The sequence below is a fragment of the Cyanistes caeruleus genome, chromosome Z (assembly GCF_971803275.1).
Source record: "Cyanistes caeruleus chromosome Z, bCyaCae1.hap1.1, whole genome shotgun sequence".
Lineage (NCBI taxonomy): Eukaryota > Metazoa > Chordata > Aves > Passeriformes > Paridae > Cyanistes > Cyanistes caeruleus.
Genome location: NC_141732.1, coordinates 49,233,250 through 49,257,756, shown reverse-complemented (window position 1 = coordinate 49,257,756; position 24,507 = coordinate 49,233,250). Strand labels below are relative to the sequence as shown.

The following is a 24,507-nucleotide window of genomic DNA, read 5'->3' as shown; positions in this document are numbered from 1 at the left end:
CTAAGTGTAATTGAAAGGATTCAGAAAAACCCTAGTTTCCCATCTATAATTTCTTAATATAATACCTTAACCAAGGCCCCTGGAAAACAATGGGAACCTTTGCAATAGTTTACAGACTTTTTTCTTGTGATTTTTGAGGTACAGCTTCCTATTGTTGTCATAATCAAAGTTGCTAAATTGAATATATGTACTATAAGCACTAAGGATGGAATTTCTATGGCATGCTATTGTTGCTAAAGTCTATTTATAATTTGCATCAATATATTACTGACTAAAATCAGTGTAAATGAATGAGGTGTGGCTTGTGGAATTTAACTGATGAAGCTATAAGCCTATGTTGGCTGGCCATTTAGTCTCATATATAATCCATAAAAAAACAATTTAAAAAAGACTTTAAAGTGATAGTTGTATAAATGGTGTGTTGCACTGCCAAGCCAATCAGAGAATTTTCTGCAAGCTCTGCAGTTGTTGCAAGTGGGTACAGTTTGAATATAACTGAAAATTTTACCATAAATAAATAAATTGCATGTACTAATAACATGGAATTTTTTGTCTGTATCAGGTAGTGGTTGTGATGAAAGCAGGACTGTTCTGTATTTATATAAGTTATTTATCTATTATGTCTGAATAGACATTTTGTAAAACCTGTTTTGTTACATTCACTTCAATATGTATGACTGTAACTGTTAGCTGTTGTGGAATTTTGAAAAAGGTTTGAGAATGAACTGTGTGAAAAATTGAAATTTTTCAATTGCATGTAGTTCATATTACTGCCCATGTGATGCATGTCTTTCAATTGTAACACAGTTCAGATACAACAAGTAATGTTTCCTTTTGTTTCAGGAGAAACTAACCTTCCTTCATAGCTTATACCAGCATTTGATAGCAGGCTGTGTGCTTATAAAACAAGAGGAAGGCATGCTAGATAGATTCTCTTGGCCTGAGCTTTGTGTAGTCTTGCAGGAGAATGTTGATGCCCTGATCTCAGACCTCAACAGGGCTAATGAGAAGGTAAGTGTCCTTAGGCACCAGCTACCTCTATTAAATTCAGTGACATTTGTCCACATCGCAGTATCATTAAGAAGGACTGACATTCATCTTATTTCAAAAAGAATTTGGACGTTAATAATTCAATACCATTAATTATGGCTTGTCTACAACTCAGTTTGATGCCATTGCTGTGGGCATGTAAATGTGACTGAAGTCTGTATGAAGTCTCTAAGCTCCACTTTCAGTGCAGGACATGCTAATAGTACTAGCCAATATTAGCCACAGGGACCTAATTAAAAGAAAATAAATTAATCTTACTGATGAAGCAATTCAAAGAACTTAGTCATTTACACTAATAAAGCAAGTCTTTATTTTACCATAAAACTGAAACAAAATGCACTTACTCAAGGAATATCGTCTTTAAATTATATGTTTATTATTCAGATGTACTGTTTGAAAGAATGACAGTGTATTTTTTATATTTAATTGTAACTCATGGATTATAGAATTATATTCAGAAACACTAATAGAAAATGTTCATTTATATGAAACATATCAATATTTGCTATAGGGAGGAGCTGTAATTTTCAGGATGTAAGTATGTGGCCTTTCTCTCCAGAAATCCCTGCATTTTTAGGAAAGAAAAGACCTCCTTTTTAATAAACTGACTCCTAAGACTAACATATGACAGTCTTTAGGATTTCAGTTCATTTTCTGGCTCCATTGATCAAATCAGTTCTAAGATAGCAACTCCAGAACTTGTCTGTGCTGATATTTTTTGAGACATAGTAAGGGAAAATTTTTCGACATTTCTCATCTCCAGGAGTGACCACTCTTCTGGCCTGAGCAAGGTGCAGGGCTGGTTACACTGAATTGTTCTAACTGCCCATCATTTAAAAAATACTCCAGCAGTCAGTTGGACCTGCCCCCTTACTAATGGGGTAGGATAAAATCTGGATTATGAACATTTCGTGTACTTTTCTATTTTACTTTCAAAGTAAAAGAGGAAAGGGGGTGGAAGAGAAGGGAGTGAACGTTATTGGCAATGTTTGGGGATGTTGTGTCATATATTGAGTGTGAGGTCTGTACAGCTCTTTTCATGTACTTACCAGCTTTTCAGGGATTTTGACGGTATGTAACTTGCATTGTACCCACTTCGTTGTGAACAAAATTTTTCTCCAAAGTTATCCCACAGAGTGAATCATTTGTGCTTGTTGAAAACAACTTCTGTATGCTAAAATGTCCTGAAATTCTTCCTATGTTTAATTGTATCTGGAATGTTTTTGTTTTCCAATAAAACAAAAATTAAATTAAGGACTGTTCTTTTATATTGTGTGCAATTCTTGTGAACTTTTAAGGAACTAGGATACTCAGATTGGTACTTCAGCAAGACAAGTTTTAAGCACTTGTGTGAAAAAAAAAGAGCAGTGTACAGGTTTTCAACAAAGAAAGCAACAAATATCAACAACATGGTACAAAAATAGCAAAACTGAATCCAATTTTTTGTTCATTTTGTTGCACAGCTCAAGTAAATAATCTGTCGTGGAAGGCTTTTACTTACATTTAATGAATATATTGAAGAAGTCAGTTGAGATTTTATGCTGGGATTGTCTGTGGTTAAACTGATATGTACAGTAAAGTAAAAAGGTGTTTAGAAAAGTAAAAGAATTTGTTTTTAAATGCTTGTCACACAGATATCTCACCTGGAATATGTTTGTAGAAACAAGTCCAATACTATGAAGGAGCTTCAGCAGAGCCAGGAAGATGCTTTTAACAAAATGGCTGAACAGATGAAAGCAGAGGCATGCTGTTGGCAGAATGAAAAAAAGTATCTGGAACAGCAGTACTCAGATCTCCTTGGGGAAGTTCATGCAAGGGCACAGGTATGGTGCTATGAACTTCTGTTTTTTTTTCCTGGTAAATATTTAATGGACTATTTCAGTAGTTTAAACCCCTAACCAGTTTAAGATTGTTTAAAATAATAAAAAAAAACCCTGCAAACTCTATGCTAGTATTAACTTCATTAATAAAAAGAAATAAATGTCTTTGTTAAAACATTCTAGAAATGAATTGCCTAATTTGGCTTACAGTTGCTGGTGGTTTTTTTGGTTTTGTTTTTTGCTTTTTTTTGAGAATGTTAAGACTGTAAGATTAAATTTTCTTTATTTAAGAATCATATAGGGCAACACTGATTTTTTTCAGTGTTACGCTTTGCAGAGACTGTGTAGAGTTACAGTAATATGGTGTCATCTGGGTATAAATTTAGGTATATACGTTCTAACTCTAAAAACCAATTAGTGGTAGATTTCAACAATATTAGAGGAAGCTGTTACACAGATGATATAGTGAGCAGAGGGTCAAAAGTGTAAAACTGTTGGCACTGGTTGTTAGACAAGTTATTTACAATTTAAAATGTTCATTATTATTCTATAGTCACCATTGACCATCTTTTCAATCACAGTCATTTACAGGTGTTGCAATTAAAAGTGTTGCAAAATTGAGGAAATAAGGTATGCCTTGTTACTTGTGACTGCCACCTGTGACTTACTTCATCTGAGGAATGCTATATTTGACTCAGATTCTAGTCTTGGAAGTCTTTGTGTGCTGAAAAATACATTTATGAAGTATCCTTTTTACAGAGCAATTTATAGTGAGTTCTTAGGGTTGAGTTATAATTTTTTAGATTTTTTTGCTTGATATTTACATTTCACATTGGATATTGACAAGGCTAAAAACATCACTATGAGTGGAACAAGTAGCATGCAGATTTATATTAAATTTCCTCAAGGTTGGGTAGTTTCAGTTTATGGCTTTCATTTACCAACAAAAAGAATGGTGGAATGAGGAAGCTTAATTTTAATTTTAAAAATGACACTAACTTCATAAAAAAAAAGTGGAGTTACACAATTTAGATTTCTTCCTCCTATGGATAATGGGTCATGTCTTTAAAAACTCTATAAGTGTTTTGTGAAAAATAGGTGCTCTGAAGTACTGCACAATTCTTTGGGATGGTACTGAACCTTCCAGTTTCTACAGCTGACTTGTATAGACAGCATGTAAAGCATGTACTGAAAATGTGTCTCTTTTTTGAGGAGTGCATATTAGGCATGCCTTTTGGAAAAAACTTGATCTATCAGCTTGCTGTACAGGACTACTAAATCATTAAAAGGGAAATATTTTCCCTTAGAAACACCTGGGCATGTTTTCTAACACAGGTTATGTAATGTTGGAGTGCAAGCTGGTAGTTTTGTAATCTAGGTAGTGCAATGTTTGTATATACTTAGATGACTCAACAATTTCTTTTCCATCTCATGTTCCAGTTTGTCTTTGTTACCATTCAGTGTCAAACTGTCAAGAAGACAGTCTAATTTCTTCTCGACTTCTAATTTGTGACTGACTTTCAATTTGTAAATACCAAATTAAGTCTTTCCTTTCCTTGCATCCATAGGGTTAGGGTCCATAAATGTCTACTGTTCGAGCTATCCTAGTCCTTACTGCCCATTTTTCCTGGCTTAACTGTATTTTTCCTATTGCATTTTGAGCCAGTTAGCCATATTCATCTCAAAAGATCAGTGCTTTTTTGATTGGAGGTGTGCAGACAGACTAATATCATAGCCTTATTTCCAAAAGAAACAAGGAAAAATGTGCCACAGTTTACAAAATGTGTTCAAAGGATCTTTAAGATTTACTGACTGCCAGTGATTACATAAAAATGCAGAATGCAATATTTTAATTTAATTATTTAGTAATCTTTATTCATTAAATTTTATAGGAAACATATAATCAATGCAAATAGAATATAATTTGCCAGTATTTCATTGTACAGCTGTGTGTCTCCTCACTCTAGGACACTTATCCTAGCACTACAAGGGAACTGTAGCAATTTGCTACATTTTCCATCCAAAAATCTGAGTGTTAATTGCAAGTGCTTCAGTGAAATAACCCCTTGTAGGGTTTAGTTCCATTCTGGAAAGAGAAGATTATCTTTTTTTTCTGTCCTGGACCAATCTAATGGTACATCATAGGATGCTTCCTTTATTTGTAACTTCAACTTCAACCAGTGTTCCATGACTACTTCTAGGTATTTACTCCTCAGAGGTCCTGTGTTGAGACTTCTTTAGTTGTTCAAATTGTGTATGAAAGCAAACCACAGAGTGTCAATTCACACTCTCAAGAGTTAACAGAGAGCTCTAACTGCACAGCAGTATAAGTAATGTATCTTGAAAATTATTGCTTTGGTTTATTAGAACTGCAGTAGAGAGCTAGGGCTTTTCAGAATGGTCTCCTTATAATTAAAATGCTGCAAAATCTGGAGGTTTTTGTGGCTGTGACACCTGCTACTGCTTCTGTCCCCAGCCAGTACTGTTCAGGGTCTCTGGTTCCAAAATAGGATCCATGAATGTTAATAGGTACTACTTCACAGCTGGTACTGTAGGTCAGATGGATGGTGTAATCACAAAGCCGTTTTACTGTATTTCTATAGGTCAGAAATTCCCAGAGTAGCCTTATCACAGATCAGCAATAAACAAGGCACTCTGTAGATACCACTCTTTGTCAATGGTCTCCATGTTTGGAGAGTCAATGGAGCTTAAAATGCATATCCTTTTTCTTTGCCTTTTGAAGCAGGAGTCTAGTTCACTTGATTTGATAGTGTGCCATTTTGAAAATGTAACTATGCCTGTTCCTTAGCCTCTCACAAATTATTTATTATTTATAGTCTCATAGGAAATGTCCTCTGAATTTTAACTACCAGTTGTTGTTTGTTTATTCTATCGACATTTATTAATCTGTCCCCATTTCTCATGGCAGCTACTCAAAATAGAAGGGTTTTGTTCCAATATGCAAAAATATATTGTAAGGGAAAAATAAAAATGTCAATTTTAACAGAAAAATAAAAGGTTTGCTGAATAGGTAAAGGAAAAGGGCCCCTGGGGAAAAAAAAATGTGTTGGGTTTTTTGGGTTTTTTTTTAGTTGGAGGCCTTTTACCTTAGATAAAAGATGGGATATATTGCAATTATATGAAAAGTCACTGCAAAGGGTGCAAAGGGAAGAAGAGAAGTGTGTGTAACTGTACTGGTCCTGACCTACCAGGTGTCTTTGGTAGGCATGTCTGGCCCATGTACTTAAAACACAGCAAAGGGAGAAAAGGACTGCTGATGTTGTCTATAGGTATATATTTGGAAAAATAAAACAGCTTAACTGCAGGGATCACTGCCCCACAGAGTCACAGAATGGGTTGGGGTGGAAGGGACCACCGTAGGTCATCTGGTCCAACTCCTCTAATCAAGGGGATTGTCCTAGAGCACATTGCACAGAATTCTGTCCAGATTGTTTTAAATATCCCCACTAAGGGAGACTACAACCTCTTTGGGCAATCTGTGCCGGTGCTTGGTCACAGCACGGAAAAGAAGTTCATCTTCTTGGTGAGATGGAAGTTCCTGTGTGTCAGTTTGTGCCCAGTGGCTCTTGTATTGCTTGGCACCACTGAGCAGAACCTGAATCCATCCACTCACAGCCTTCCTTTAGATGTAGAAACTGATGAGAATCACAGAATCACCAAATTGTTAGGTTTGGAAGGGACCTTTGGAGATCATCTAGTCCAACCCCCTACCAAGGCAAAGTCACCTAGCGCAGGTTACACAGGAATGCATCTAGGAGGTTTTTGAGAGGGAGACTCCATGATCTCCCTGGGTAGCCTGTTCCAGTACTGTGCTACCCTCAGTGTAAGGAAGTTTTTCCTCAGGTTGAGGTAGAACTTCTTGTCCTTTAGTTTTGGCCGTTGCTCCTCATCCAACATCAGTGTTGGGCACCACCAAAAAGAGTCTGGCACCATCCTCCTGAAACCCACCTTTGGGATGTTTCTATGCATTGATGAGATCCCCTCTCACTCTTCCCCAGACCAAACAGGCCCAGCTCCCAGAGTCTCTCCTCACAAGAGAGAAGCTCCAGACCCCTGACCATCCCTGTGGCTCTCCACTGGACCCTCTCCAGCAGCTCCTTGTCTCTCTTGTGCTGAGGAGCCCGGAACTGGACACAGCACTCCAGGTGTGGCCTCACTGGGGCTGAGTAGATGGGGAGAGTCACCTCCCTTGACCTGCTGGCCACACTCTGCAGCCCAGGATACCACTGGCCCTCCTGGCCACAGGGGCACTGATGGCTCATGGACAACTTGTGATCCACCAGGAGTCCCAGGTCCTTCTCCCCAGAGCTGCTCTGCAGGAGGTCAGCCCCAGCCTGTGCTGGCACTTGGGGCTGTTCCTCCCCAGGAGCAGGACCTGACACTTGCCCTTGTTGAGCCTCATTAGGTTTCTCTCTGCCCAACCCTCCAGCAGATCAAGGTCCCAGGGAATGGCAGCAGAGTGGATCAGCCACTGCCCCCAGTTTAGTGTCACCAGCAAACCTGCCAAGGGTGCATTTGGTCCCCTCCTCCAGGTCATTGATAACAAATTCAGTGAGATTGTACCCTTGGGAGCACCACTGACTTACAGGCCTCTAGCTGGATTCTAGTCTACTGATCACAACCCACTAAGCTCTGCAATTGTCAGGGTCCATTCAACTAACGCACATTTCCTGAGCTTACCTGCAAGGATGTTCTGGGAGACAATATATATATGAGATCCCCTCTCAGTCATTTCTAATTAAGGCTTAACAGGCCCAGCTCCCTCATTCTATTGTAAGAAAGACATTTCAGCCCCTTTGTCACCCTCTACTGGACCTGTGCCAGGACCTCCATGTCCCTCTTGTAATCAGGAGCCCAGAATAGAAAAAGCACTCTAGATGTAGCCTCACTAAGGCTGAGTAGAGGGGCAGGATGTTGTCCTTGACATGCTTGGCCACATTTAATTCCAGATACACCTTGACCTTTCTTGTCTCATTTCTACTTCCTCTGAAAAAGGAAATGAAATGAACCTCTCTATCTTCATTCCAAGTGGCCTGACCCTGTTTCCATCTCCTATGTATTTCCTGCCTGGGTAGTGACAGTTCTTCATTTGATCATGCAATTCTGTTACCCGCTTTGGCTGACTTCTTGTGCATCGGGATGTATTGCTTTTGAGCTTGGAGGAACTTATCCTTGAATATCAACCAACTGTCTTGCACCCTTCTCTGCAGTGGCTCTTCCTGTGGGATTCTTCCAAGAAGATCCCCAAAGAGACTAAAGTTAGCTCTCCTGAAGTCTGTAGTGCTGCCCTGCTTCCTCCTCCCCTGCTGCTGAAGCCCAAACTTCACATCTCCAACAAGGCCTTCCCTGTTAGGATGAGGTCAAGCAGCACAATATTCCTTGTGAGATCCACCACTACCTGTGACAGGAAGTTGTCATGACTGCTTTTCAAGAACCTTCTAGGCTGTTTGTGTTTCATGGTGCTGGTTCTGCAGCAGGTGTCACGGTAGTAAAAATCCCCCACAAGAACCAGTGCCTGTGACTCTGAGGCTGCTTTATGCTGCCTGTAGAAAATGTCATCCACTTTCTCCTGCTCCTCAGATGGTCTGTAGCAAACACCACAAATGTTATCCCTACTGATCTGCCTTTTTTATCCTGACCCATAAGCTCTTGACTCACTCATCATCTACCCCAACACAGAGATCTATACATTCCAGGTGTTTCCTCAAGAGAGTAACTCCACCACCTTGCCTTCTTGGTCTGCCTCTCCTAAATAGCATTTCCTTTATTACAGCATTCCAGTCATGTGAGCTCTTGCACCACATCTTTAATTCCAAAGGTCAGAGTCCTTTGACTGCACACAAGATCCCTAGTTCCTCCTGTTTGTTCCCCATTCTGTGTGCATAGGTGTACATGCACTTCATGGAAGTATTTGATTGTGTCAAAATCCCAGGGGAGGTGCATAATCTGTCTTCTGATTATGTCTTTGAATGCTTATACAATCTGGAGGCATTCCCTCTTTGTGGGAGGCAAAGCCTCCTTTTGCTTCTTGGCTGGTCACTGTAGTTCTCCCCTTCCCACACCTTTTCTCTGTCAAGCCTGTCCCTGTCCCTGTCCCTCCTTAAATCTAATTTAAAGCTCTTTCAGTGAACCCTTCTAAGATCCTTTTCCCTCTTTGAGACAGGAGGATCTCACTTGTTGTCAGCAGACTCAGTGTCATATAAACTGACCCATGATCAAACCCCCACAAATTTTAATGGTAGCACCACTCTTGAAGCAATGTTTACCTCTGTGGGATATTCCTGGGTTTTTCCCCATCACTCCCTGCAGCTGGATGGACAGAAGAGAACACAACTTGTGCTTCAGATCCCTTGACCAGTTATCCCAAGGTCCTGAGATCCCTCTTGATAACTCACAGACTTTTTATTGGGATTTCGCTGCTACCCCCCTGTTAAACAGGTAAGGGGTAGTGATCAGTTGGCTGTACCACTGGGAAGTTTCTTGGTGATGTCTCTTATCTGGGCTGCATTGAGGCAACATACTTCTGTATAGGTTAATTCTGGTCAGCATATTGGGCTCTCCATTTATCTAAAATGGGAGTCACCAATTATTACTACCATTCTTTTTTTTTTAAATTGATGTAGGAGGTAGGCTGCCCTGTCCTAGACAATTGGTCCAGCCTAGATGGACTTTCATCCACATTCTCATTTCCCTGATTCTGAGATTCCAGGGCTCCACACCTGTTGTATAAGGGCACCTAGGAATTTGAAGCAGTTTGGGAGGGGACTCACCTACCCCCTGCAAGGAGAAACCTGTTTCCACTCATGGGTCTCTAAGGTCCCCTGCTGCTTGGTGGTGAGAGGGTGGGGAATCCATTGTTTCATGTGAAGTGGACAGTAGGTGCATTTGTCTGAGGTGTAGTAGAATGTGGCTCCACCACTCAGTCTCTTCCTCAGACTCCCTAATACTTCTTAGTCTTTCTACTTTGTCTCTAGGCTCCAGCATTAGGCTTTGTAAGTCATCTGCCTGATCACAACTCACACAGCTCTTGTCTCTGCTGCACTGAGAGCAGTGCCAGGCTCTGTCATTCCCTGCAGCCTGACCTCGACTTTTGCAAGGTTTCATGGGCACTCCATCTGGGTTACCCCATCCTTTCTGGTGTGCACAGAGGAAGTAACTTTCGTCTAAACAAACACCACACCTGAGCTCTATCACTGAGTGAAGATCACCAACTGAGCTAAGTGCTTGAGTTGGCAGGGCCTCAGTTTGCCCTGCCTGTGCAAACAGTGGCATGGTGCCCTGGCTCATGGCACATGGCTCATGCCCTATTTGCCCTCTCTGTTAATCACATTTCTGCTTGCTCATCCTTCCTGGGGGCAGCTTTAGTACATGTGGGGGTGGGCTCTATTCCTTCTACTGCCATCTATGCTCAGAACTCCAAAAGAAAAAAATTTAAAGTCTCTGTGTCATTATATTTCTAGTTTTCAGTCCTGTTTCCGTGCCAGAATAAAGGGTAAGGGTGTAGTAAGAAGTAGGATAAAATAGTTCTGCTAGTAGTGCCTGGTTTTTTGTTAAGATTACTTGGAATTCATGAAGCTCTGCAACCCAGTAAGGTGCCTCTCAAAGCTCAAACACCAAAGGAAACCAGCTTGCCAATGTTTAGGAAGAAAAGTCCGTGTCTCTTTCAGGAACTGTGCTTTTAAGTTTTAAAGAAAACTCTAGAAACAGTGTCTGACATGGAGAAAGCAATTATTAGCCAGTAAAAGAAAGATCTATTGTCTTGCAAAACTTACGTTTCTGCAGTCAGAGGGTTTTTCTTATTTACTTTTGCATATTACCCTATCACAAAAAGCATAAAAAAGCGCTTCAATTAGCAAGAGCACTGAATGTTGGTATTGCTGTCCAACAACCCTATAGGGATCACAGTTTGTTTACTTAGATATTGGCCTTTGACCTGTGATGGCTAGAAACCATAGGTTGTTTTCTAAATTTGGCTTACCTTTTCAGTTCCTTCCAGTCATGCTATCAGGGTTTTTATCTATAAAAATCAAACACCGTAAATAATGCAGTAGCACTGAAAGTATTGTCCATGTTCATACTTTATTTCAGCATAGTAAAGTGACATATGTGGACTGTAAATTGCATTTTGAAATTAAATCTTTTAGTGGCCTACTCTATTTTTGTATCACTTGAAGTATTTTAATAGCATTACAAATTATTTCCCTTCCAAAGAAATTATAAAATATTTATTTAGTCAAAGACATTTTGATCTGACTAGGGTACATCTCTATAGAGGCGTGGGATCTCATATTTTCATTCTAGGGATAGCTGTGTATATTTTTTTCCCTTTTATACTTGCACAATGGAGAAGGGAAAAGAAATTAGGATGCCCTGCTCACTACTTGTTTGGCACCTATACCAAAGAGAATACAGGAGAATATGGATGAATTTTGCTTTTTTTTAGACCACTGCTAGAAGGATTAATGTCACTCCATGTTTAACAAAATTGTCTATAGCTCTAAGAGTTCTAAGAGAAACTTAGCACAATCCTCAGTTTTCTTCATCATATGGGCTTGTAATTCCATCCATGTTTGCCTTTTTGTCAGCATGTATGGTAGCTGAAGCATTAGCATTTAACTTGAGCTGGTACATTCTTTGTGAGAAGTGCCTAAAATTTATTATCTCCCTATACCAGTGGAGCCTGTTTAAACGTAGTCCCTGTTTCAATCACAGTAGGCTCTAATGCTTCAAGAACACAGTTTTAGTCTCTGAGGTGACTTAGAGCACCCAGCATTGTGTCTTGATTCCAGTAATGCAGTCTGCATCCTCTAACTGTAGTCCTGGCATTTCCTGACTTGTTACCATCTTCATTACTCTATACTGGTTTGCTATTTTAAATCTCCCTCTTTCCCTATTTCAAGGCATTTAGAGTAAAAACAATGTTCTGCAACTTAAAAAAGTCTACAATGGCACTAGGCAAAATAAAAACATCTGTATTACACTGTTCTTTTGAAAACTCAGTCCTGTATGAGACCTAATTAATCTGTGAATATATAAGTAGGGGGTTGATTACAAAGTAATTAAGAGATCACCTTTACTTCCCCTTTTCCAGCTGCTGCCAATCTGTCTACGTTTATGTTCCAGAGCATTCCTTATTTTTTTCCTCTCCTTTATTCTAACTTTATTTATTTCCTCTCCTTTATTCTAACTTTATTTCTGCTTTGTAGAACAATGTTCTTTCTGAAATTGGAGCATGTAATTGCTTACTGTTTAGTCAACTCATAAAACTGCATTGTGGACAACCAGGTGCAGGCTATTGGAGTACTAAGGAATATCATCAGGAACCAGGAATCCATTTGTAACTGAAGACTGTACAAACTTTACTGTTTGTTTTCATATATTTTTGTTTAACTGTTTATTAGGAGAGATACTTTCATCATCATTACTAGTAATATTTATTCCTTTAGTATGTTACTTGAATGTGAAGAAAAAAAAGTGTTTTCTTTTATCTAGGTAAAAATGATTTTGTCAAGTTAAAAGACTCATTGTTAATATTTCTTCTGGTTTTGTTTGGTTGTTTTTGGTTTGTTTTTTTCCCTCTTATCCCAGGAATACCAAAAAGCAGCAGAGAAAAATAAGAAAAAAATTTATATCCTTGAAAAAAGTCAAGAGAAATTGGCTCTTGAAAGCATTTCTGTGAAAAAGATGTTAACAGAGTTTCAGAAGGAGCATTCCTCTCTCCTGGCAGCCTGTGCACTATTGGCAGGTGCCCTGTATCCTCTATATGGCCGACTGTGTGCTATGTGTTTCCAAAGAGACCTTCTCCAGCATCAGGTGAACATTTATGAGTTAGTGAACCGGAAGATTAGGACTCTAGTTCATGCTCTTTCTGATGATAAGGAAAACAATCAAGATGAAGCAAAACTAAAGAAAAGAAAATCCCAAGGCCTGATTTATGTATTCCGAAGAGCTGTGATTGCAGTTTTGGCAGCCAACAGACTTAAAGTTTTAGCACAGTCTTCTAGTTCTCTCTTCACCTGGAAAAATGGCTTAAAGGAAGGCATTGGAATTCCAGTTTGTGTAGGAGAATCCAAAGGCAAACATAATCTGTCAAGTAAGCTGATTTTTTTTCTTCTTTGATAAATGTGTCAAATGACATGGTTGGTGAATAACATCTAGTAATATTATTTACAATAGAGTGTAAATACAAGTTTAATGACACTTCAACAAATATAATTTCTGAATTTGTAATTTTTAGTTAACTTGATAAATGTAATTTCCTGTGAAAGGAAATGCTTAGTCTGTTTAGAAATGCACATAAAGTTGCAAATACATACATGAGCTCCCATTGTTTGATATCCTCAATATTTGCATTGTAGATTTCAGATCTAGGTGCTACTGCATCTGCACTATGTGATAAATTTCTTGAAATGTTCCTACATTATTTGCCAGTAATATATTTTTTGAAAATTCTTTTATCAATAATATGTATTACTTATTTCCTACTGAAAATACAAAGAAGTTTCTTACTGATTCAGGTATAAATAAAAATTAAATAAATTTATATAATAAAAATAAATAAAATATTATTGTAGGATTTCTGCATTTCCTTTAGAGGTTATGTAGTCTTCATTTCCCTTTCTGTTACCAAACCAGCTCATGCATCCATCTACAAGGAAAAATGGTATCAAAAATGCTTTCCAAACTAGAAGTTTCATCTATTTTTCTGGTTTAGTACTTGTGGAAGCATATTTACTACAGTCTACATTGTCCTGAAAATAGTCTGTGTCTGACTAGCTTTAGTCAACTTCTGAAAGAGAAATTGTGTGCCTCATCTAAGTTATTCAGTTTTATTGGTAGCTACAATTCTATTCCACAGGTTGTGAAGAGGAAGAGCTCTACTGTGTGGAAGCACTCAATTGGTTTGCTAGTTCCAACCTCCTTGCTGCAATAATCAGCTCAGTCACTGAATTGCAGGATGTTGTTAACAAAACAGGTAATTTAAAAAGTATATTCTTGTATCTGAAGATTAAAAAAATAATCAGGATGGTTACATCATCTCCATTTTTAGGATTTATCTAAACTATTCTGGATCAAGTCTCCTGAGAGCTGTATTGATGGAACAGGTTGAATTTTTTTAGATGGTGGTATGTTACTTTATCCTTTTGGTATATAGAGTCATGGGAAGAGAAGGCCGGAGAGTGCTTTTAGAAAGCATATATACTGCTTAGGCTGTTTGATTGTGAGATATTAAAAATAATCAACACCACATAAATATTTGGCTAGCTCATTTTTAAAAGCTTCCAACGAAGTAACTCTTAGAAGGTTCCTAGTTAGCCTGTTCCACTGGTCTAATAGTCAAGAAGTGTTTTCCTGAAGCTCAACCTAATATTTTTCCATAGATAAAATCTATGTCATTTTGTTTTTATTTGATTTGTGTATTTCTTAAGTGCAGGCTCTGAAACTGGCGCATCTTCAGCTTGGGACATTACAGCCCCTGACTGAAAGGAAATAATTTCCTACTGTGTTTTATATGATATGAATTTAGTAGTTCCAAATCTGGAAAACAATTTAATTTCACATATAATATTTTCGTGTGTTTGCTTTCTTACAGTTTTTGAGAGAGAATAAAATGCTCTCAGTTTACACAATGTATAACAGTCCTTATTTTATGTCTCTACAGTGTTCCTTCTCTAAGTTTATGCTTAATTAGGTTTGTGTCTAGGTTTCCTAATTTTCTCGGTCTGTGCTTGCATAGAATTCTGCTATGCCTATGAAAAATTGTAGTGTCATCCTCTGGAAATGTCACCTCATGATGCCCAGCTGTTAACTATTATCCTTAATTTATTTGCGGTGAGAACTAATGTAAGATTTTCTTGGTTCATCTGCATGGCTATCATCCTTAGTTCTCTGGTAACTTTTAATTTTGAAATATCAACACTTCTGTCAAGAATAAAGGCTGTTTAAGCAGGGATAATTTATAGGAATAAATGGAAGTAGCAGGACAGGGATAAGATGATTCATTTCCCAGAAGCTTAATTTGTAAACTGATACCAGAAGACATTGAAACAAAAGTGTTTTGATTCAATTTCAGAAGCTCTCTTCTTTGGTCATTCTGTTTTCAGTAACTTAAATTTACATCCTTACAAAGCAAAGTTTGAACTGGATTTTGGATTATTTACAGGGTTTATACTGCAAGTGTTCCTGTGTACAGAGTATTGTGTAGGAACAGCAAATTGCAGAACTGAGAGAAATGCAGCAGCAGCATGGATGTGCTGAATGACTGGTTAGAATACCCTAAATGTCATGATATTTTGCCAGTTTGAAGTATTGAAAATTCTGCTGGTCTCTGCTAGATACCTCTGCACTCAACACAGGCTTGATTTTGAGAATTAGGAAGAACCATGCTGGGAATGTTACGGCCACAGTCAATTTGGTGATTCTTTCATATCTTACCTCTATTTGAAGTAATTTCCACAGAATCTCAAGGCCTAACTGCTCATATATTACTTGGAATTCTGTTGCTCATGAGATCAAGTCTCCTAAGAATCTTTGGTTCAAAAAATAATAAATAATTTAAAGTTTGATATGAAATTTCCAGAAGTATTGAAGTAATTAGGCTCTGAAGGAATATGTTTGAAAGCTTCCACACTTAGAAAATTACATTATATTCTATACGTAACATTTTAAATAGGACTTAAATCTTGAAACCAACTTCAATGATGTTGAATTTCTTAAAAAATTGTAAATAGGCAATCTTTTCATATCCTTAAATAATGGCAGTTCCGGATTAGACTACATGTCACAGGCAAGAATAGTACAAGAAGGGGCTGTCTGGATCATTAAGATGGAATGATTCAGTGTCTTAGAAATTACATTTAAAGGTGGCTAGGTTCTGAGGAACCATTTGAGGCAGCTGAAGAAAGCCAAATGCAGTTCACTCAGATGACACTGAAACTTTTGGGTTTGTACGCTCTGATTCGAGGCCCCTTTCTTGATCTTTTAGATAAGTGGTTTTGTTTTGACAAAAATTGATGATCATTTCACTTCATAGTGTTAGTTAGTTTGGGTCTCATTCCAGCATGTCTTGGAATGATCTCTTTGCTTCAGTTTGATTGAGTTTCAATGCAAGTTCATTACAATGTTGGAGTTTTTTTGTTTGCTTTGTTTTTTTTTTTGTACGGTTATATTTTAGGTTTGTTGGAACAAAATCTGTACTGTACTGATAAACCAGAGATGGTAATGGCTAATATTTTCAATACAAATATCTCCAACTGTTAAATATACAAAGCTTTTGAAGTTTTACATGAACATTTTAGTCTTGCATAGTACAAAGTTAATCCTGCTGACTTGGTGTTCAATTTCACCAAAAGTGAATAAACAAGAATTGTTTTGTCATCTTTCAGTGAAGTAATATTTGATACTTTTTTTTTTCATTTGCTTAATGTAAGACTTGATTGTTCTTTGTAATGTACCTGTATTTGTGATAATAATTCTTTAGGCACATTAAAATGTACATCATTTAATGCTTTTATTATGATTCTTCCATCCTTCATGGCAGGTACTTAAGATATATATACTTAAACAGTCTGTTCTCCTCTCAGTTATTATAGATACAGTTCCTTGTGGAATTGATTTATGTTTTCATCTTTCAAAGCAATCAGTAACTTACTTCAAAATATTTCTGTCTTTTTATTCAAAGTTATTCTTCATAAAAACAATGGAATACATGACTATTTATCCCTACCCCAAGAAAATACCTAAGGTTGTGGATGCTGAGCTTTACTGGTTAAGTGAAGTGCTTGTTGTGAAGTGGAATGACTATTTGAAAACACAATTGCCTGAACTATTATTTTAAATTTACTTTTGATACAGTTAAATATGGGATTATAGGGATAGGGGCTGCCATGCTAGGTACAGCACATATGGAGAAACACTGTTTTTTGACAGGCAGACAATCTCATAAGCTGAGATAGCAAGTGGAAATACTGGGAAAAGTGAAGGAACAGTAGCTCTTTGAGAGTCTCCTTTATTTGATATATAACAAAAATCGTGCCAAAAGACAGTTTTTGAGATGGTTTTGCCATCTTACATGGAAGGCCATAAAAACATTGTAGTTTTAATTTTAGATTAATTTAACTAAACATTTAACTAGCAAATGAATTCTGACTGGAGAAAAGAGACAGTCTTTGGAGCTGAAAGACAGGTATGACAGGATAATCTGTGATAAGAGTTAATTTGGTAAAGGTAGATTTTTCTTTAATGTGATCTGTAATAGTGAACCAGCAAAGGAAAAGAAAGGATCCTTTGCAAAGCAGACAGAGCATTGAAACAGAAGTTTTTTCTGGGTATGAAAAGAATATTTTTTTTATTGAAAAGGATGTTTAGTTAGTTGATGTGTAAGATAAAAATGCCTCATAAGATTTTTAACTTAAAAGATGCTATTTTGGTCATGAAGAAAAGGCTACTAGTTGCTGAGGTTGTGGAGAACATGTACTCAAAAATGATACTCCATTTAAGCACTGGAATCGCTGTAGTAGTGCTATTTCAAAACCAGGCAGGAAAAGGGCTTTGAAAAGAAAATATTTGATTTTATCATGTGCTTTTTTTGTTATTGCTTACAGGTAAATCTCAAGCTCACATGTAAATGATCTTTACAATGAAAATTGTAATAAAAATGTATCAATAATAATGTTCTGTTTGCCTTGTACCTTTGGCTTTTTCCTTCACAGTCTACAAACAGAAATTCTTTAACTTAAGCCGGAGTTATTTTTTTCTGTTTATACTCTTAAGTAAATATTTTAGTTCACTGCAGCAACAGGAGGTCTGCTGTACTACTGAATGTAAATAAGCTCTTCCATGCTTGTCATCTTACACTGATGGTATCATAAGACAAGTAATGACAGATTAAGACCTGCCTAGCAGAGGGAAAACTAAATTACAAGACTTTTATTAAGGCATAAATAAACCTATTAACTGTTATCTGGAATACCAATTAGTGGAAGGAGCACTGACAATTTTATTTATCAACATTAAACACAATTATTAATTACAGACCTGACGAATCTAGCAGTAAGCAGGACATGTTGGGTGTGCTGGGGCCTTAAGTCCATTATATGAGAAGGATGATTACCAAAATCCTGTGGGGAAATACGTAATTGTAGCTGTAAAATTTTAATTGCCTTGGAATAAGGTAAATTATATTCTCTTGTCTCAGAATATAAATAGTGTGGCATTAAGGTACCGAGCCTCACTAATTTTGAACAGCAAATGATTTAGACATCTGTAGAGAAAAGGGTTGAGAAATCAGGAAACTCTCAGAAATTTGCATTGTAAATATTACAATAAAGTGTAATATGTGATGTGCTATCACTTCTGACTTGGCCTGACTTCCATTTGCTGGCATCTGTCTTGCATGTTTTCTGAATTACAAAATTAGAACACTGAAGAAAGTCTTTAGAAAGTATGGTATTGGAGAACATAATAACAATAGTAGGCGTGTTACTTGTTAACAAGTGGTCTTTGACAAACAACTACTATTCTTTAGAATCTTATCCTACCTTCCCATTCATAAGTTGATAGGAGTAGAATTTTCATTGCCAAATACACAATTCATCTTAAAGTCACTCTCTGAGATATTCCTTTGAACTCAGACTTCCAGTCTTTAATGGAAAGTTTCTATTGAGTATCTTAAGAGATCATATATGCTCTGGGCTTTTTCACTGAAAGAAACTGAAACTAATAACCTACTTGATGTTTCATTTCTGTGTTTTGGTTTGGGTTTTGTTGTTGTTGTTGTGGAGGGTTTTTTGTTTGATTGTTCATTTGGGGATTTTGTTTGTCTTTGTTTTTTGTATTTTCTAAAGGTACAAAGTCCTGGCTTTCTGGAAAGTTACTTTTAAGTGCAGCCAGGAATTCATTTTCAAAACTTATGGACAAACTAAATGTTGTAATGGAGATGGTTCCATTAGACCGCAGCAAGTACATTGCCTACCTGGAGGAAGACTCCTTGGTACAGAGCCTGGCTCGTGGACTTAATAAAATAAATACCCAGGCCCTGGAAGCTGGATTGTGTGACAGAGTATCCAGTCTGGTATGCATAATTATAGTCCTAGTTCATGTAAGCAGTAGGTTCATGGCCCAAGTGTTAGGGTGAAGCTCTCTTGATAGTACCATTAGTTTTGTTTCAGTTTATAAGATTGTTGCATTGAAATCAACTATGTAGACATCAGAAGTTGAATTCCTAACACCCAGAAGCATGAATATATTTTTCCTTTTATGTCAAAGAATTTTAAGAGATTTGATGTATCCAAGAAAAAGGGTTTTTTAAAATTTCTGTCAAAGTTGTATTTGCTTTGTAAGAGCTAACTTGCTTTTGGCTTCAACTAAATGTTATGGGGTTGACTTTTTTGCTGTGCTTTTTTTTGGGGGTGGGGGGGAGAGTTGTTTATTTGTTTGGTTTTTGTTGTTTTGCTTTTATTCTGTTTTCTCCTGCTTTGTGTTCTATCTTTCAGTAAAAATAGCCTTCTACCCTATAATCAGAGGGAAAGGAGAAACCTTCTGAAGTAATTGGTCTTTTATTGTGGGCTTTATCTAAAATGGTACTTCGTTGAAAACATAATTTTCAGTTACCCTCAGGAGTAGATGAAACAGGTTCACTTTTTTGCACTCCTGTGTCTTAGAGATGATGGACAAAATGAGAACTTTTTCTAATTTGCTTGGGTATTACATGTGACTCTTTTATTGTTTAAATAGTTCATGTTAAAGCAGATAAATTTGTTATTTATTATTACTAGAAGAACATAGAATCCTTGCAGAAGCAAATATTTGAATTTACACAAAGACTTCATACAGCAGAAGTGGAACGCCGCTCACTGCGCCTACAGCTTGCAGAATTCAAATCGAATTTCAGTGAGATGAAAAAAGAAGCAGACAAAGCCCAGAGCCTTCAAGAGCAATTAAATATGCATAAGCAAGTAAGTATATTTGATTTAGAGGTGACTGCTTATAAGATGTGTTTTTGTGTGCTCTTTTGAAAAATAAGTATAAAATCATTCTAATAATAAAATAATTTTATGAAATATTTGTGTTGTAAATGTCACTAAACTAGAATTCAGATGTGTTTAGAAAGGCTTCCCTTCCACAAGAGTTTCTGATTTGTAGAATGAGGTGTTATAAATTACATGTTTGGTCTTCAGCAACCAGGTTTTCTTCTGTATGTTGAAAATATTGATGTGATTTATATACCCAAAAAGCATTTATAGATTTCACTTCAGCAAAGTCAGCTGCCATGAGGGCATTGAATAAGTACGTCCATGAGAACTTCAAGAGGTATGAACTCTGTGGATATTGTTGAATATTATGATAGACATTTTACTGTATCTTTGATGCCCTGAACTAGTCAATGCAAATTTTAGTGCAGCTGTTCCCATGAAGGACTAAGTTTATGGAAGGGGAAAAAAGGCCCTCTTCTACATGCCTGCTAGTATATATGCACCAAATTCCTCTGATGCCTAGCTGTCACTGATCAATTTACTTAAACACTCTGCATTCGCTAACCTGTAAATAACATTGTCCAACAGAAGCAAAAAGACAAAACAAAAAGGTTCCTTAACTGTGTGAAACCACAGTATTGTGACTAATGGACATGGTGTTTGAGGGGTTGGTGCCATTCGATGGGTTCTCAGACCCCTGTCATATGTACAGAACTGCACCTGCCATCCTTGGAGGGGAAGAAACTTGTCTTGCTTAGCATGCTGGAGGTTCACTAAGCACCTTTCCTACCATGTTTATTTCTTGTTGCAGTCAGAATTGAATATATGTTTGAAGTATTTGAGATAGTGAATAGTTAAGAAATCTTACACATATGTGCTCAACGGGTACACAGTAAACCAAAACAGTTGTGGCCCAGAAAAAGCAGTGTTTTCTATAGCTGTGACCAACAGTGGTACTGAAGCCGAGTTGGTAGACTTGTCAGTGTGTCCCACTCAAGACGCTTGATTGCCCCGTTTGGGACTTGATTGTCCGAATCAAGACACCAGGCAGAGACTATTTAACAGACGGTGTCAAATCCATTCTTTTTCCTGGTAAAATATTGGGGGTTTTTTACTCAGACAAAATTATATCTGCTTATTTTTGGTATTGCTCATATTGGGTTTTATTGCTTACAGTTCTGAAACATTGTCACAAATTACCACAGTTTAGATTGCCTTTCAAATGAAGACAAAGAGTTTACTTGAAGAACTATTTTGTCTTTCTGGAACAATTTTGGAAAGGGAGAAAGAGTTCAGGAAGACATTTACAAGGGTTAACAAGGTACACACGAAAATGTGGGACATTGATCTGCATATTTCCTTCTAAATATTGTTTCTTTGCAGTCTAGGGTGTTAATTTGAATAGAATAGCAAGTGCATACTATTTAAAGTAGGCTGAATGCTATTTTGAAAAAATATAGTGAATAAAGTTGTCTGACCATTTTATTGCTTGGTGGTCTGTCTTTGAATTAAAAATCCTAAATAAATAATAACCTTTGGCATGCTTTTGTTTTAGAATTCAATGTGTTTGCAAGTGGAACTTGGTAAGTATGTAAGCAGGTAAGTATAGTTACATAACCAAACACAATTTATTTCTCTTACTAGAAATTAATCACCCTTGAGAGGTTTGAAGGTGTATGTCAAGAATTAAATAATGCATTACATCGGGAGCATCAGGCACAATTGCTTTTGAATGAACAAGCACAACAACTACAGGAGTTAAATAATAAACTAGAATTGCAATCCAGTGAAGAAGCAGATAAAACCCACGTCTTAAGTGAATCTGTAAAGGTAAGAAGATTATTGCTCTAAATTAGGCACCTTTATTTTTTGGTGAATAAGCCAAATATCATCGTTTTTGTGCAAATAAAACGTAAATGCACACACACACACTACATAGCCCATTGAAATTTTAGGGTACTCAGAAACACTGTCAAGATTCTTCAAGGTATAACATCACTTTTCTGCTCTTGGAACTGGGTGATGTACACTAATATATGTGAAGTGTCAGAAATTTATAGGGGACACAGGTGACAGCAGATCTAGCTGCAATTTATATGAAAAAATAAATGAAAACGTACAGGGATACTTTGATTTTTGATAGAGGTCACAATAATATTTTAAAACCTGAATTGTCTGTTCCCTGAATATAATATTAGGGTGGAGAATACATTTGTCAGTTTGGAATGTGTGAGGTGACAATAGAGAGAAATCCTTTTTCATCAGAATTTAGAATTTTCTGTAGACATACCAAGTAATGAGGGAAAAGATGATGTTATTAGAATCTCTGATAATAAACAAAGGAACACAGATAGTATTAGAGGTTTAAAACCAGATGTATATCTAACATGGGAAGAGAGAAAAGGTTGTGATGGCAAGCCAGTAATGGGTGGTGACCTGAGCTCTGCAGCTTTTATTTATTTTCTGTTTAAAGAAAGCTTTGCTGCTTGTGTCTGCTCTTCAGCCCTACTACTGTCTTTCCATCTTCCAGTATTTTTCTGTGAATTGACAACTGAGCAAAAGAGACTGCTTCACTAGTATTTTGAGAAATAGAAGCACTTGTAATTCTGAGTGAAAAAGTGCCAAGCAGGAGGAAAACCAAAATGATCCAAGCTACAAAACCAGTAGAAATGTCAGAAATATTGAAAATATAACAATGAAAGTGGATGTCAAGGAGGATGAACTGCAGCAAAGTGGAGATTTGAAGTGATGTATAGTGGAGGATGCTGAAGAATGTTGTTAAATTTATTAAGGAAGGTTTTCACTAGTGGTATTATTTACTAAAAATTCCTTACCTCACTAACGGTGAAAAACACTGATGTTTCCAATTTACTTGTTGGTTTTTGTGGTTTTTTTTTTTTCTCCCTCACAATTCCCTAGTTTTGAGTGTCTCATTTAAATGGAAGAATAAACTTTGTTGTGTTTTCAGGTTGCTTGTTAATTCTATTGCTATTTTCTTTCTGATATAACTGCCATGTATATACAAGCTGTTAGTCTTGCGTTTGATTTCTTTGAGAAATGCTTGATTCAAGATTTTTAAATAGCTATTAGGAATAAAAAGAATGGAAGGACTAGAAGACAAATCCTATTTGAAATCTTCATTTATGTCTACTTTTTATACATATAATACATGTTTTTTCACCATGTTTTACTTTGCCTAAAACAGACTTTTTCATTTATTTAGAGACAATTAAGAAAAAGGTCAATTGTAGGCAGTTAATATATAGGAGGAGCTTTTAAACAAATATGTTACACAGATCACTGGATACTGAATTACATTTCACAGGTTCTTGTTTTTATTAATTGAAGGCTACATACCATTTTTTTTGAGACAGTCGTAATCCCAAAATGCATCCTAATTCTACAGTCCTTTAACAGTTGTTTGGTACTGTAACAGCTTCATTTAGTGTAAAATGCTTATTACTAAAAGCTTTAAAGATACAGTGCAATGTAATAATGTAGGTGATATGATGAAGGCAAAGAACATTGGCAAATTAAACCTTAGGGCTGACGTTTACTACTTACAGGTACACTGATTTGGTTTCTTACCTTGTAATTCAGTCCTTCTCACTGAGGAGTTTTTAAACAAATTTAAGTTGTAGGCTTGTTGCTGTGTACTGTCCCTCAGCTTTGAATATTAATTGATATCTCTTAATTTTTTCATGAAATTTGCTACAAAAGATAGCACAAAATTGCTTTTTGGTTGTAAGAGCATGTATTTGTATATATATCAAAATTTGTATATGTGTCAAAAAAGGAGACAAGAACAATTGTGGTAACATGTCAGGACATGTTAATGATGTAGTGGTGCTTCATTTTTTTAGCCATGTAGATGCAATTTTACAATGCATGCATCCTAAATCATCATTTCACCTTTCACTTTTTATCATTGTGTTTGCAGTTCTAAACCTGTGTTAAATAAGTACTTTTGAAATTCAAGTGGCAGTCTAATATAATGCTTTGATACCATGGAGTAAAAGTGCTTCTTAAATTTTGAGCTCTATATGTTTTGGTATTTAAAATTCAAGTAAAAGTCTCTTTCTCTCCCACAGTTAACCATCCCAATCTTGTTCATACCTTTATTCACAACAGTAAGAAATGGTCTCTGCCTTTGCCTTGGCATCTTAATTGACAGACCTTTTTTCTTTAGCTTAATTAGGTTTTGTGACTTAAAAAATTTGTTTTTGTGGAGCTTTTTGTAGCTCTCATTTTGCAGTACAGTGAAACAATCTCAGCTTTGTAGTAATCAACTTTGCCCTTGTAAAACAGTGTTCTTACAACTGCATAGGTTTTTAAGCACTTAAGTAAGACAGAAAAAAAGAAAAGAAATTTTACTGTTGTACTGTAAAAAATAAAATAGAAAAAAAATTACTCCATTTTCATCTTAAGGTACAAAATAATATTACTTGCATAGACTTAAGTGTATATAAAAATTTGGTGAGTGTGGTGACATACAAGTAAGGTCAGATAGAATAGAGTGAAAAATGGAGTGAAAAAAATAGACATGCTTTGAATTCTTTATTCATAATTTTTAAACAGGTAAGAAGAAGAAAATTAAAATATTAGATACTTCCATTTTTGATAGCTTATTTTTAAACTTATTC

The 24,507-nt window shown here is 36.5% G+C and overlaps 1 protein-coding gene across 30 annotated transcripts in view; it reads left to right on the top strand.

Annotated features, from left to right (window-relative positions):
• The window catches only part of CCDC171 (coiled-coil domain containing 171), a 158,139-nt gene that overhangs the window by 61,911 nt on the left and 71,721 nt on the right, over positions 1-24,507 (top strand). For 24 of the 30 annotated variants that reach the window (XR_015281018.1, XR_015281019.1, XR_015281016.1 and 21 more), the window contains 7 exons: positions 844-1,011; positions 2,685-2,873; positions 12,480-12,984; positions 13,750-13,866; positions 18,737-18,963; positions 19,667-19,846; positions 21,509-21,694. Coding sequence is in view for 15 of the 30 variants with exons in the window: in XM_086869229.1 (XP_086725355.1) it covers positions 844-1,011; positions 2,685-2,873; positions 12,480-12,984; positions 13,750-13,866; positions 18,737-18,963; positions 19,667-19,846; positions 21,509-21,694 (1,572 nt within the window). In the remaining 15 variants the exon portion in view is untranslated. Of the gene's footprint in view, positions 1-843; positions 1,012-2,684; positions 2,874-12,479; positions 12,985-13,749; positions 13,867-18,736; positions 18,964-19,666; positions 19,847-21,419; positions 21,695-24,507 lie in introns of all 30 variants that reach the window. The other 6 variants (XR_015281015.1, XM_086869232.1, XM_086869231.1 and 3 more) reach the window with 2 other exon arrangements.